Source organism: Montipora foliosa, chromosome 5 (assembly GCF_036669935.1).
Source record: "Montipora foliosa isolate CH-2021 chromosome 5, ASM3666993v2, whole genome shotgun sequence".
NCBI classification, from domain to species: Eukaryota; Metazoa; Cnidaria; class Anthozoa; order Scleractinia; family Acroporidae; genus Montipora; species Montipora foliosa.
In genome coordinates, this window is record NC_090873.1 from 28,531,919 (window position 1) to 28,544,418 (window position 12,500).

Consider the following 12,500-nt stretch of genomic DNA (forward strand, 5'->3'; position numbering starts at 1 on the left):
TACGAAACCTCAAGAGAAAGGTAATCATTTTAAAATCAAGCACTAGACTGAAACACCATTCAGCAATGATTTTATATATACTAATTAGAGTTGGTAAATAATCGGTACAATTGTCAGCCAGTTGATCTTTACTGGTTAAGTGGACAAAAACAGTTCTTCAAAGTGGGTGCTCCGGGTTCAAATCCTGTCCAGGAATGCAACTTTTACTTTTTGTCTTTTCATCTGCTACCACAAGTCCTGGGACAGAGTAATCTAAATTGACAACAACAGTCAATCCAGAGAAAAGTAGGAATTGTCGATAATCGTCATTTCAAAGGTAGAGGAAATGTTGCACTTGGCCGTTTTTCCGTCTTGTAACTGCTATGCCACCAATCACTACTAGTCTGACTGATGAAGGCAAAGTAATGCAGCCGAAATATTTCGATCCCGTGATTTTATACCTTTTTGAGTCGTAATCTTTTACAGTTATGAATCCAGAACTTAACGAACATTTATTGCTTCATTCCCTTATTTAATTTATTCTTGTGCAACCAGTTTAATATTTACTCGCTGTCACGCTAAAACCCCCTGAATGTTATAACTTAAGAATGAACTACAATCTTGGACAAAATAGATGGGAAATTTGTACCCCCTCCCTCCCCCCCAAATCAAGGATGGGAAAATGGCGCGGTTTGGCTTTTGCGCGGCTTCATCCTTGATTTAGGGGGAAGGGGGTTTGCTGTTTCATTTTATTCGGTCCAACATTGTAGTTTTAAATTTTTTTCAAAACAAAGAATATAACTAATAACATGATTTTTATTTTTAGAAACAACTGTTGTGTCGATGGGAGAGGGCCATTCCTCAACTAAGCCGCCAAATTTGCCGGACATCTTCAGGAAGTCACAGTTTGCTAAAATTGTCCAGGATTCCACAAAGCCAATCCTGGAGGAATTCTCTGCCAGTCAGGGTAGCGTGGTAGTTTCTGAAGGGGACAAGATAACCTATGCTACTTCATTTTGCAGTCAGGTGTGGTGATGGGTTACTTGTCTTTCGATTCTGAATACGAATGAGTACTTAATTAACCACTCCCCTTGGGACTTTTCAGGGGCAATGTTCAAAATTTTTGCAGGGGACTTTTGCCAGACTGCTTTATGGCGCAAATGGCAGCCGTACAGTTTGCAATATTATAGGGAGTTTAAGCAAAGACGCCGGCTACAGCTACGGCAACGCCACAAAGCAAGAATATCATTGGTTAAAAAAGGAAAAATAATCGTGCCGCTCGTGCAACACGAATTTCCGTGCATTTTTTGCCGCACTCCACAAAACAACAACGTGATATCACCAAATTTTAGGTTTGACGACAACGTGAGCATATAACAATGAGACAGTCATTTTCTCTTTTGACTTTAAAACCGTTCGTACCCATCCAGTCACACGGTAGTTCGCCTTTACTGTACAAGGTGAACAAGACGGAATAATCGGGGAATACTTGCGATAGCGCTAAGTTATATTTTGGACTGACGTTTTCGTTGCCGGAGCCGTCGTCTTTGCAATAACTGAGTAACAAGTAGGATTCACAGGTGCCCCCGGAACAGAATAAGTGAGAGACTAACACCAGGAGCTCATTAGGGGATCCTCTATCTCCACTAATTGCTTAAGTCAACCCTTTCCCGAGTAAATTCATTTTTAGGAACAGGTTTTTCCCGCGAAAAGTATTATGTTTTCTTTGACGCTGAGATAGCTCTGTTTTGATTGGCTTTTACAACAGTGTGCGTCACGGTGCTGAATCTCCCAAGGGAGACCGTCTTTCGATGAATAAATCTACTCTACTCCCAAGCCAAGTATGGGAGAGAGAGACTCCTTTGATGAGCTCGTGACGAACACCATATTCTCAAATATCGATAGGATTTTCAGAGCTAAACTTGCGTTGTGGTGTCATCAGCGATTGAAAGTTTCTTGAATTGCCTTTGTTTTTCTTAGCTGGTAACAGTATCTGGACGAGCAGAGAAAAACCTACTGAGAAATCCACAGACATCAATTGTTCAGGTGAGACTCCCACGTTGGCTCACCTTTGGCTTATTTTTTTGGCTTGTCACGCTATCTTAAGGAACTATTGCGTGTAGAGCCAGAATAAATCACGCTCGCCTTGTGCTTTCTATTTATACTTTCCGTTAGTATCCTAAGTGGACTGTTTTTGCTATCATCGTCTTGTCTGAATGAAAGGGGTATTTACGCATTGTTTTTATTTGCGATTAAATATTTTGTTTTGTTTGTTTTTTAAAGCATAACATTTGCGTTTATGTTGGATTTCAAAGAATAAAACTTTCAAAAATTCCGCTTTTGGGGAAACCTTGCATATAAAATTATTAATGAACACATCGACCTCTTCGAGGAAATGGCTTCGTTAAGCGATCATTATGGTCATAGCGTCAACCGCTCCGTTATTTATTAAATGTTTACAGGATTTTCTGCGTTCAAGAAAGTCACAGAAAATCGAGGATTTCATTCCCGCAAAAAAAAACAAACAAACAAATAAACAAAAACAAATATTCTGGAAAATGTGTTTATTTCTCACTGGCGGTGAAAATGCAGCCAATTTTATGAAGACAGTTGTCACCTAACCCTTGTTCAGTTGCCTAGCAACCACAAGTCTACTGTAGCTTAGTGGTAGAGTATCTCCGTAGTAATCAGAAGGTCATATCTTCGACTCCTGTTTAAAGCTGTCGGGGTTTTTTCTTTTCCGAGTATTCCCGAGTGAGTCAGTATTGATCAATGCATCTCTTTATACCTACTGATCTTTCCGATCGGTGATACACCGCTCAAAGTTGATGAAAAATTGTTAGGCGTTGCCCACGGTTTTAATGAAAGTTCTTATAAAGACTAACCATTTCAGGTGCAATAAGGCATTTACAGACGTCTTTTAGCAAATTTCCTTCCTGTGCGTTCTTTCCTCTTCGTTTAATTTAACCCAGCAAATAGTCATGATTCTAATGCTAGAAATCACACCCAGCATATTTGATTTCCAAGCTTCGGTGACATCAGTCATCAAAATAATAGTCTCGGTAAAAAATGTGCACAGGAATCCCATCTACTATTTGCTTGAAAGCGCTCATATTGGATATGCGATAAAAATGTGCATCCGTCGAACTCGGTATCGCGACAAGCTCCTAAACACTGGGTATCCTGTCGCCTAGGGCCACAAGAAAGATTTCTGGTCCGCGTGCCTTGATCCGATTGGCTGCCCAAGTTAAGCTCTGTAGGTTTTCAGTAGCAGGCCCATTAGTTACCAGTACCACTCTCTTTTGGCTTCCTACGCGGACTCCAGAGTCACGGTTCAGTAGCAATCCGTTTTGTGTCGTTTCGAGAGCATTCAGTATGCTTTTGTTTCCTCCTTGATGGTGCATTTTACTGAGGAGTAGTTCAGTTGTGAGCTGGTGAATAACCACAGAAAGTATAGAATTGAACAGTGAAGAGACTTAAGAGGAACACTTTGCATTAACTTTGTTTAATAAGGTCTTGTGTCGTCAGGTTTAGGTGTGCAAATAAACGAAAGAGCTTGGGGAGAGTATGCGCCTTTTATTCCCAGTCCCCAGTTTTTATTGTTTTGGCCGCACTTCTGCTAATATATTTACCTAGACACGCCTAAAGGCAGACCTTCCGGGTTATTTATCTCATTTGCGTTCGGTTGAAAACATGGATCCTCAAAGACCTATGAAACTAGTTAACTTCTCTGGACTTAATTATTTATAGCAATGTGGCTTAGAATATCTCATTTTATCAACGCGAAAAAGACGGCCACGAAGTAGTTCGTGGAATTTAAAAATCATGGCTCCGACGCAAATGTTTATCTTCATCGCTAACCTCAATTCCTCGATGTTGTTTTCCAGCTGCCGCTCCAAAATTGTTTGAAAGTGTTTCCCTGATATTTTTCCCATCCTTTAGCAGAGGTTTTTCCGTGAAAAATCATTTCGAACAGTCCATAAAAAGCAATTATGTTTGCACATGAAGACCACATAAACCCCTTCACTGAGGTCACATTGGCATACATGGAAGGGTGGACGTACGGACGGTCACGAATGACGTAATAGCTAAAACCAACATTTCTGGCATCGATGGGTTACCATATTTTCTTAATCTTGGTGCTCCGCGCGCGCTCCTCCGGCGCGCGGAGCTCCGCTTTGATTTCCCACACATCCCAGAGTAGAAAACGTAAGCATCGACGACGGCGACGGCAACCGCAACGAGAACGTCATCTCAAAATATAAATTCGCGTTATTGTAATCATGACTTGGTGACTATTTCAACCTTTTGAATATGACAAGGTTGTGGTAGTTCCTCAAAAATTACATTGGTCGGAACGGCGCTTAATTTAGGCGAGAAAATTATAATTTATCCTCGAGTGCAGAGGTTCTTCCTAAAACCTCAAATTTGGCTATTTTACGTTGTTGTTTTGCTGCCGACGGCAAAGAAATGGACAAAAGCGAAAAATGCACGTGCAGGGCGTGCAAACTGCCCAGTAATTATGTAAATTTGTGAAGTTCTCATTGCCGTCTCCGTTGCCGTTGCTTAAGTTGTCTAATCTGAAAGCCTGGTACGGGCTACAATTTGTGACCTTTTGCCATTAGAACAGTTCCTGTGTTGATCCTTTTGCTTACCTTGGGTGACTTAAAATTGAAGCTTACAGAGGGATTGGCACCAAATGTTATTGCAGCGAATCGTGAGTCAGGCTCAAACCTTGTCACCAGGCTCTTCGCAACACTTACACTGACATTGAAGTCGGCCCTGGATATCGACTCGGATGAATCGAGAACAAACACGACGTCATAATATGGAGTGAATCTCTTGTCTCTTGAGTTGTCATGGCGATCAAGGAGATATGTCATCATTTTATTTCTTGTTTCTTCAAGTGGAGGAATATCTCGCAAACCTAAAACGAAATATGTTGTGCGCATTAACTTTCAAAACTCCCCTACTGAGAACCTTCTGTGATCCACCCTTTTGGTGGAGCGAAAGGAAACGCTTCTGGGAACTAAGTTTAATCCCAGTCTTCTTTGAAGTAAAGTCAAATTCTTAAAAACATTTCAGTATGCGGGGAGTACGTCAGCCATAGTTAATTGTCTACTGTAGTCCTGTAACTTGCTGACCTTCCGATGTTGTCTCGACTGCTGCAGGAGCTCTCGGAATTATTTGCGAGTATTCCCGAGTCATCATCAACGAATGCATCTCTTCACTTTTCTGCTTATGGTTTAGAGGTCAAGATAGAAAGTGGGACAATCATTCTCTACAAAAAAAAAGTTAGTTTGCGCACTTCAAATAGAATGACATTCATATCTTATCTGTTAGGCTTACTTTCGTAAATATCCTCCGCTGTTTCCCAAAACACTTGGCCACAACATGTCTCCTCCATGAGGAAAGCGACCAACACTTCTTCAAAGAAAGTCATTGGTGTTATGTATCTGTAATTTATGATCTCTCCACTTTTTTCACGTGTAGCCTATAGATGGGCATCAGTGTATAAGCTCTCTGGAAATTTTCAAATCATGAAATATTAGAAGTGTGCTCTTATCGTAAGACATTCCATAACTTTTCAAAATGTCAAGATAAGTAAAGGAATTTCCCTTGGCCCATGGCTACTTCGGTGGATTTGGGTGAACCTCGGATCCGCTGAACATTTTTTTGTTTGTGATCCTGCTGTTTGGACATGATTAAACCAACTCGTTTTTCTTACCGTTATCTGAACTTTAATCCGATCGCTTAAGGTTTGGCGGCAGTTTTGTGTGCCTTTACAGCACAGCTACATGTACAGATAAAATATTGAAACTGGAGTGTAAAGGGTTGCAAAGGAAATAGTAGTAGGACTTTTCATGGTCATTTCAGCTTTATTTTAGGTAAATTGCAACATTATTCCATAAAGAGAGCTTAAATTGAAATAACGTATCTAATTAACCTTTGTGTATACATGGTTTCAATGGAGTAATGTTGGAAATAAGTAGATACAATAGCTTTTGTCCGTAATGAGAAACACATTGTACGTATTCCAGTATGCTTTACATATGACTACGTTATTGTTGCAAAATATCACATTCATTGGGCATATATTTCGCATTTTCTTATGGAGTAATGTAATGGAGTAATGTTCACATACATATTTACTGTTCCCAAAATAGGTCAATGATTGACAGGCCATCCTAGTCACGCTACTGGTGCAAAAAAAGTAATCACTTTTAATTTACTTCTTTAATGTGACTCCGTGATCTGTTTGAAATGCATGTGACGTTTTTAAAAGGCGCTGCTCTCAACTTGGCAAAGTGCAACTGACATTGTAAGAGTTTAATATGTGAACTCGTTTGACCTTTCAAGACCAGCTTTTTGGTTTTAATTAACTATCAGTTAGTCTCCTCCCCTCTCTGTTCATTTACGAAGGAATTTTCATCATTTTATTTGCTCTACAATTTAATACCGTATTGAGACACCAATGCAACATGACGTCCTAACACATGTAATGAAAGTTGAAAACTTGCCTTATTTTTAACCAGATAAACGCCTAAAATTCATGATAACATGGTAAAAAGCAGTTAAATGTTAAAGAAAACACTAATTGTGCTTGTTTTTCAAAGGAACTGTAAACGCTAACGAAAAAGTCGTCTATCCAATTCAAGACCACAACCAAAATTTTCAGACAATCATAGACAAAAGTAGTTGGGAAGGTTATGTAAATGAACCACACCAGAGCTGTATTTCAACCCGCTTCTGTTAAAGGTCAAAAGAAATAGTTTTACTTTCTCTTACATAGCCCCCCTCCCCCCTATTCAATGTTGGAAGGTAACTCAACAATTTCACACTGAAACCATTCAGTTTGCACAACATTGAAGGAGGGGGGAGGGGAGAGAAGCGATGAAGACTTCAAAAGTGCTAACCTTCCCAACAGTTTTGTCTAGGATTGTAGTCTAAGTGCAAAGTTTTTGTGATGGTAATTAGTTCTACTTTGCATATGAATGAAAACTAATTCCTTTGCACTTAGACTCGCTTTGAAGAGGAGGCAGACATGAACTCGGAAATGGCCTATTGCCTTTTAGAGACACCTGAAGCCCAACGGGATACTCTTGGTTGACAGAAAGGAGAAGTTGTCTTTTTATCAAATGCATTTCAAATACATATTGCCTTGCGAATTCACTTTGCGTGCAAAATCCTTAGTATAATCTCCTTGCTTGGTTTACTAGAAGAATTTTGTTTGCATATTCTTACCTAATGAAACGAAAACCACGGCAACAATAGCTTGAAGCGATGACCCGGAAATTCCTAGAGAAAATAATAGCCCAGTTGAAGTAAAATGCTAAACAAGATACGAAGCAAATGTTTTGAAGGATTTGCTCACCGTTGGAAATCAGCATTTAAGAGTTTCATCTCTTATAAAAAGTGCAAAATTGAAAACATCATTGGACAATTGACTATTATGTACAGTTTGCCATGCAGTTTTTTCCATCTGAGGATAGGTCGTGTCGTTTTTATACTCTTTATCACCAAAGAACAACTGTTGTCCACACTTGTACCCAACGTCTTACCCAGCCTTTTCTTCTGTAGTTCTATTCTCACAAAGAGCCTTGAATCGAGCTTTATACCAATCCAAGGTAACCTCAAATATTTTCAATTGTAAATTTAATTCTCTCCACCTATAATAAAGACACTTTGCAGTTTTCTTCGCGTGATGCCTGTTTGTGTACGTCAGACGCAGCTGGAACGTGTCCCACGTCTGCAGGCAATGAGAGGCTTGGGTCTTAATCAGAAACATTAAACTCACAACGTGATAAACATGATGCTTTTCATTCTACCCTATTTCATTTATTTACTTAATTTCTTTCTTTCTTTATGAGTATTCAATGTGCATCGTGAGGGGAGGGGGGGGGGGGGGATTTTGGGAGTAGGAAAATTCTGGCTAGTGGGATTTAAAAATGGACAGATTCGCGGTTAAAAAAGCTGTTACAGAAAGAACTGTAGCGCTGTTTATTTAATATTTACTAGCCGCATTACATTCCGTTTTGAGATTGCAATTAAAAGGTTTATGTAAGATCTATGCTTAAACTTAAAGTGACGATGTTGGGGTCACTAAAATTACATTTACCCAAAAGTGACTACGATGGGGTTTATAATTGGCCATAAAATAGACTGTAAAAGGGTAGGGGTTCTGAGAGGCCAGCGTTGACCCAAGTACCCCCCCCCCCCCCCCACCCTCCTGGTGTGCATATATACTTATTTTATTTCTTTACTTATGCAATACTCACACCTATATTTACTCTGTAAACAGTCCCACTTGCTACCCGCCTAGATTATCTTTAGCTATTTGCTGGTTAGCGTTGTTATTATTAACTTGATATTAACTTAATAAACATGACTTGTTTAGAATATTTTAATTTGAATTTTTAACGTGATGTTTCGTAGACCTCAACATAAACATAAGTCTTCAGTAGTAAAGATAGACCTTTTCCGATATATTAAAATTCAGCTTGATAGTGAGGCGTGAGAACAAAGGCAAAGGAAAGTGGATAATATGTAAATATTTTTCACATTCATTCCAACGTGTTTCTATCACTGTCGCTGCCTCGCTATCAAGCTGAATATTTAATATTTTGAAAATGGCCTGTTTGAAAAATCCATATATTACGTTTAGTGAGAGACTGGTAACTCTATTGAGAACACAGCCATTACGCAGTGACATCTGACTGGTTGATAAAGCAAACGTTTTTCACTGCCAACTTTTTCATCTACCATTTGTTTCAACTGGCGAATCAATAAACTTTGCCTACGTTGGCAGCGTTTATCAGATCGACCATCACAACAACCCATCCCCGCCTTTGAATTTACGATTATCGTTAATTTTCAATGTGCCTTTTCAATTTTACCATAGTCGGCGGGGCTGTTTTTACAAAATGCCTAACGTTTCAAAATTCGTTGCTTGAAGATGATAATTGTGGACGTCAGCTAAAATGACTGAAAGCTAACCATTTTAAAGTCGGTTCATTTAGACCTTACAAATTGAAAGCTAACAATTTTGGCGTTCGTACCCCAAAGCTCAACGTCGCTCCAGGATCTTATCGACTTTCAACATGGCCGCTCTTCTCCCGACGAGCCGCCATGTTAAGAGCCGAGAAGACCCTGGGGACGAGGTTGCTCAAAGCTCGAACAGGGTCGGGTGAGCCTTGCCGCCATCGCCACGTTGCCCGCATAGCCGCCATTTTTAATAGGAAGTCCGACTGAACAATGACGATATCTAATTTTTTTTGTGATTTTGTGCTAATAGGTGTCTTTTAATTTTTTCTCCACAGTTGATCGTTATGATTATTTTCGCTCTAATTGTCGGTGCAATTTATTATCAACTCAAGGGAGATGAACACGGTATTCAAAACAGGTGATCATTTATCATGTTATTCATCATGACGCAAAGAAATTAGGGAAGCCATTCCTTTATAAGTACATTTTTTGTCATTATAATGTGACTAGAAGTCATCATTAGGTGTGGCTGGAAATTGCTCATCCAGCTATTTTTCATCATATTTTAAAATTTCTAAAAAAAAGGTCTTGAAAGTCGTTAAAGTCTTCAACTCGTTACGTGACAGGTACGTTCAATGTCAGAGAGCGCTCCGTTGTTTTTCGCCCGTTGAAGTTCGCCGGCCTTCCTAAACAGTCTCCTTTATTAAAACTCTGTTTAAACTAGAAACGTTTGTTTCGGCGCTTAATGCTAATTTAGCAACAGAACGGGAACATCACTTGACGACGGCGCGAGCAGAAAAATGTCCATATTAGGTCAGATTAAAATAGAGTTCAGACTATTCCGTGCGCCCTTTCGTCGTCAATTGAGGTTCCCGTTCTGTCTCTAAATCAACCTATAAGGTGAATTGCAACCAACCTCTAGGAACTCGGATAACAATGGGAAAATCTCTTTAATTGTCTGGTGATGTTTTGTTGAGGTCGCCGCGTCGTAGGTCTACAGCAACGATAGGTGACGTCATCATTATCTACGGTATCGGCGTAGAGCCGGTCTAAAACGCGGGAAAACTTGAGTGAGCAAGTGACAATTGGTTTCTCTCATTGCTGCGATTTGCTGATGTGGCAAGAAATGTTTAAAGGCTTTGAAATGAGGCTGAATTGATATTCTTTACTTCACTCTTTTGTTCTCTTCTTTCTTTTTACCCTCAGGGTTGGTGCGTTCTTCTTCTTGGTGATGAACACGGTTTTTGGAAATTTGTCTGCAGTTGAATTATTCGTCAAGAAAAGACCAGCATTCAATGTCAGTAGTTGGATATTCTTCTATTTTCTATTATCTAATAAGCTCAATCATGCGCTCGTTTTGATTGGTTCTCACCTATGATCTATTAGAGGACAGACGCATAGCTGACGTCATCATAAAAAAATTGTAGTTCTTTGTTTTAGAAAACAAATAGATTCCTCGTTTCTGTGCGTTTTTTAAGTAATATAGCACAGGAAACGTCAAAATGTGGTTGGATCAATTTGTTAATAAGTAGTGTATATTGTAGATAACATTTTTTTTCACCTTTGCTCCCCCCTCAGCAGAACAGCAGGCCTTGGTTGTTCGAAAGGTGGATAAAGTTATCCACCGGATAAATCACTATCCAGCGGATAACACTAGCAAAACCAATTATTAAGTTATCCAGTGGATAGCGTTATCCGCCCTTCAGGCAACTGGAGCCAGAAGTTCAACTTCTATGTGCTTTCGGATCAGTTTTAGTTTTTAGACAACCGAGCTCGATTTACCGTATTCGAGCTCGAGTTACCTGTCGAACTCGAGTGACAGTCGCACTCGAAATGTCGAGCTCGACAATTACAACATCGAGCTCGATTTCGAACACTTAGTTATCGAGCTCGATTACCAAGCATTGCTGCTTATCGAACTCGATGTTACCAATCGAGCTCTCCAAAAACTCTTGATTGTCATACTGTCTTTATACCGATGACAGTGTACAGAAAACATTGAAAAAACTTTTTTTCAAGACTTCACTCTACAGTCATCATAGGAAAAGGATTAAGTTTATTATATAACAAGAATATTCGAAATTTTTTGGAAAATCTGTCTTCATACTAGAGAGAGGCTACAGAAAACATAATAAAAAGAACTTTGTTTTAAAACTTCATACTAAAGTTGTCATAGAAAAAGACATTTTGGAAGGTATTAGTCCCAGTCCTCTGCCGTGCCCTGGAAACGAAAGGAAGATGCTTTTTTTTTAACGAATTGGAACCGTCCCATTATTGTTCGTAAACTGCATGTAACATGGAATTTCTATTTGCACTGCTATTTTGAAAAGTGTATCATCGGTGGGCCTTATCACGTCATAAATTTTTGAAAATTATATATATTTTTTCAAATCCATGCCACAGGTTTTGTTAGAATGTCCCCATTCTGTGGCGTTAGAAATTTGTGGAAAAAAAAACGGTAACCCGCTCATTTTTTAGGCATTTGCTATTTTGGTCACGTGATTTACCAAATATGGTTGCGAGTTGAACCAGACGAAGAAATGTTACATAGAACGCACTTTGAAAAACAGGATAACTGTACAGTTTCAGGGACTACTTCCAGAGGTCTATAGCAACTGTCCGGCAGTTAAGAGTTCCTTCGTTATTTATTGTTCCATTTACTTTTATTCATTCAATTAGTCAAACGTTTGCAAAGGGAGATCGTTCACAATTTTTGATAGTTTGATGGTAGATAATAACACTTGTCAACAGAAACAACATTCACATTGTAAAATTATGATAATAATAACACAGTGGATCGGATACTACCACTCATATAATGATAATCGGAATGCAGTATTAAAAATATTTTTAAAAACTCGAAGGTAGCATACACTACCCTTCAAGCAATTGGTTTATCCTGCGGTTCCCGAGAGAGAAATCACTGGGAACAACCATTATTTTCTTTGGCTGAGCCGCCTGGACGAATAAATGAAATTTGAAACGAGTTGGTAACTCGTTTTAGCACTTGCGCGTGCGTTCAGCTGCAAATCAAACAGTTGTTCGCAGCAGTTTCTATCTAGGGTAGCCTAGGAGAAGCCAACTGTTCGCAGGGTAAGCATCCACATAGGAACCGAAATACTCTCTCCTACTTCTAGAAGCAAGAATTGGGCAGCTGAATTTAACTCTTTAAAAAATAGCATTTGCAGGGAAACCTACATTACTTTTTCTACCCTGAAATTTGTTTGGCTTTTGCCGAAGGAGAAAAACTAACATATAATTTGTGACAAGTGCACGTGTAAACAGTCATTTCATAAGTAAGTAAGTAGGCAATTAGGTATGTAAGTAAGTAAGACAGTTAGTACGTAAGTAAGTAAGCAAGCAAGCACGCAAGTAAGTAAGTAAGTAAGTAAGTAAGTAAGTAAGTAAGCATTTATTTTTCCATATCTTATTAAAGTGCCTCTAACCCCAATTGTTTTTTTCGCTAAAATGAATCTTTGCACCTGTTGGAGACGAATTGCCGTCATTTTTTCTTTTTGTAACAAATCCTGCGAAAA

The 12,500-nt window shown here is 39.1% G+C and overlaps 1 protein-coding gene and 1 pseudogene across 1 annotated transcript in view; one reads left to right on the forward strand and one right to left on the reverse strand.

Moving 5' to 3' along the window:
- LOC138003086 (broad substrate specificity ATP-binding cassette transporter ABCG2-like) overlaps window positions 1–12,439 on the forward strand; it is a 50,355-nt gene extending 37,916 nt beyond the window's left edge. The window contains exons 8-11 of the mRNA XM_068849029.1: window positions 806–1,005; window positions 1,960–2,025; window positions 9,300–9,382; window positions 10,171–12,439. Of these exons, the coding sequence (XP_068705130.1) occupies window positions 806–1,005; window positions 1,960–2,025; window positions 9,300–9,382; window positions 10,171–10,342 (521 nt within the window). The 3' untranslated portion in view covers window positions 10,343–12,439. The remainder of the gene's footprint in view (window positions 1–805; window positions 1,006–1,959; window positions 2,026–9,299; window positions 9,383–10,170) is intronic.
- LOC138004394 (collagen alpha-1(XIV) chain-like) lies at window positions 3,018–5,456 on the reverse strand (annotated as a pseudogene).
- Window positions 12,440–12,500: the final 61 nt, after the last annotated feature.